This window comes from Spinacia oleracea, chromosome 5, assembly GCF_020520425.1.
Source record: "Spinacia oleracea cultivar Varoflay chromosome 5, BTI_SOV_V1, whole genome shotgun sequence".
In the NCBI taxonomy this organism is placed as follows: domain Eukaryota; kingdom Viridiplantae; phylum Streptophyta; class Magnoliopsida; order Caryophyllales; family Amaranthaceae; genus Spinacia; species Spinacia oleracea.
Genome location: NC_079491.1, coordinates 117,206,969 through 117,209,217, shown reverse-complemented (window position 1 = coordinate 117,209,217; position 2,249 = coordinate 117,206,969). Strand labels below are relative to the sequence as shown.

General features: G+C 34.2%; 1 protein-coding gene across 1 annotated transcript; it reads right to left on the bottom strand.

The window, feature by feature from the left end:
* Window positions 1-630: 630 nt before the first annotated feature.
* Window positions 631-1,809, bottom strand: LOC110780544 (uncharacterized). The gene is made up of 2 exons (XM_021984918.2): window positions 1,051-1,809; window positions 631-954 (listed from the first exon to the last, which is right to left on the bottom strand). The coding sequence occupies exons 1-2, from the start codon at window positions 1,807-1,809 to the stop codon at window positions 631-633; spliced, it is 1,083 nt and encodes a 360-aa protein (XP_021840610.2).
* Between the last annotated feature and the right edge of the window lie 440 nt (window positions 1,810-2,249).

Below are 2,249 nucleotides of genomic sequence, written 5' to 3'. Positions count from 1 at the left end.
ATGATATTCATGTAAGGGAGAAGAAATAAAAACATTACCTGCTGAATGTAAGTCTGTATGTAGATTGGAGTCCCACCTTTTGTCTACCATAGTCCAATAACGCTTATAGTGTTCACAATCGTTTTTTATTGCAAGCTTATATCGCTCCATCGCCTCATATATGTAGCCCATTGTTGGTTTAAAATCTCCGTCAACAAGTCTTAATACTTTCAAAATGGGCTCTTGTATTTTCAATATCTCGTAGGCTTTTACCCAAAATCTTGCGACATCAGTTGAAGGAGTTTCAGACAAAGTCTCACGAACTTCAACAGCCAAGGCATCATTCATTTTGCCATATCTTGACATTGTCCATCGACTAGAGTCAAACATGTTTTGCAAGGCACTCTTATGCCTCACAACACTTTCTAGCATTATAAATTGTGTGGCAAATCGTGTGATGCCGGGACGTGTGAGTTCTCTACCATTAGTGAACTTCTTCATGTAATCAATTGCCCATTTATACTTATATATGAACTGTGTAATCTTTCTTGCTCGGTCTATAATAGGCTTAATTGTGCTTTTCTTACCAATATCTTCCAATAGAAGATCTAAACAATGTGCTACACAAGAAGTCCAATATAAATGGGGGAATCAATCCATTAGTTTCTTTCCAGCAGCCTTCACACAAGCTTCATTGTCTGTCACTATTTGGACAACCTTATCTTCACCTATCTCTTCTACTACTCTTTCCATTAGCTTAAAGTAGTAGTCTGCATCTCTACAATACACATTGGTAGCATCAATTGACTTATGAAAGACAGTGCCACGAACCGAGTACACAAGGAAGTTAATAATGTGCATGTTGGTTGGACCTGACCAACCATCACACATTATTGTCACACCCCTTTCGTTCCAAACGGTCTCAAATGATTTAATGTACTCTTTCATCTCTTTTACTTCATCGGGTAGATATACCTAAATATAAAATATATAAATAATATTATTGTATGATATTAGTAAATATAAAGCTAACACGAATTAAAATAATTAATGTGATGTATTTGACATTACCTGTGCTATATCATACGCCGAAGGAGCTCGAACATTAGGACATGCACGTATAGTGTCCATGAGAGGATTAGTATAAGGAGACTCAATTGCCCTGAATGGTAGATTAGCATCAATCATAAAATTTCCAAATGCTTTTATGATAGACTTTTTTGCCTTCTTCAAAAACGAAGTACTCAGTTTTGATGGCTTTTGCTTTGGGCAATCCCTTTCTAGTTCAATTTCACGTGCCCTTAATCTTGCTAAAGGAGATGATGCCGGTTCGAATGGTGTGTTTCTCCCTCTCCCAACTCCAACTGAAAATGATCTAGTCATTTGTGAAGGAATATAACCACTACTACCTCCTCTATCATAGAAACCACTTCTATTATGCTCATATGCTTCACGAGTATGATCAAATTGATGCTGGGTTCTACTTTGTCTTAAAGCATACTCCAATTCAGGATCATCATCATCGTCGTCATCATCATCTATTGGACGATTCATCGATCTTACTATTTCATCTTCAAAATCTCTAGTCATTCGGTTTTTTTCCGTCTTTTTATCCTTCGTTTGCATTAGAAGTGCCATTATCTCTCTTTTAACATCAACCGATACACTTCCACATGGAGCTACATCACCCGATTTGTGAGCCAAATGTTGCTTTAGTCTTGTTATACCCCCACTAATTATTTTGTGACAAAATTTACATTTTACTTTACGCTTATTTCCATCAACTGCTTCACCAAATTTCCACCCAATATCTTCGTCTTTAGATGCCATTTATTAAACCTTCTGAAAATAAAATTAAATCATCTGATTTATAAGTAATATTGTCATATAGAATTGTTAATTGATATTGCACTTATTAAGGTGTTTAACATTTATTTAATATAAATTAAATTAATATGAGAATACGCAATAATATGAGATAATTACACCTAAAATTAAAAATCAATAAAGCACATTGCTCTTGTTGAAGGAATCTAATAGTCTAGTACAGATAAAAGTAGCAGTGTAGCAACAATAAAATTACTTTATGAATCCAAAAATAAATAAATATAGTACAATAACAATAAAATAATAATGTGACTAGTCTCATTAGTACTTAGTTTAGATTCCAAAAAACATAAATTCCACTATTCAAATAAAGATAATTATGGTCAAAGCCCCACACTTTCTCTTCTTCTTATTACCTACCGACATACCCATAAGAAAAAGAA

Bases quoted from the DNA above. Each gene is read 5' to 3' on its own strand.
- LOC110780544 (XM_021984918.2), bottom strand. From the start codon at position 1,809: ATGGCATCTAAAGACGAAGATATTGGGTGGAAATTTGGTGAAGCAGTT. The intron at 955-1,050 runs GTAATGTCAAAT...TTTTATATTTAG, and splicing joins CGGCGTATGATATAGCACAG to GTATATCTACCCGATGAAGT.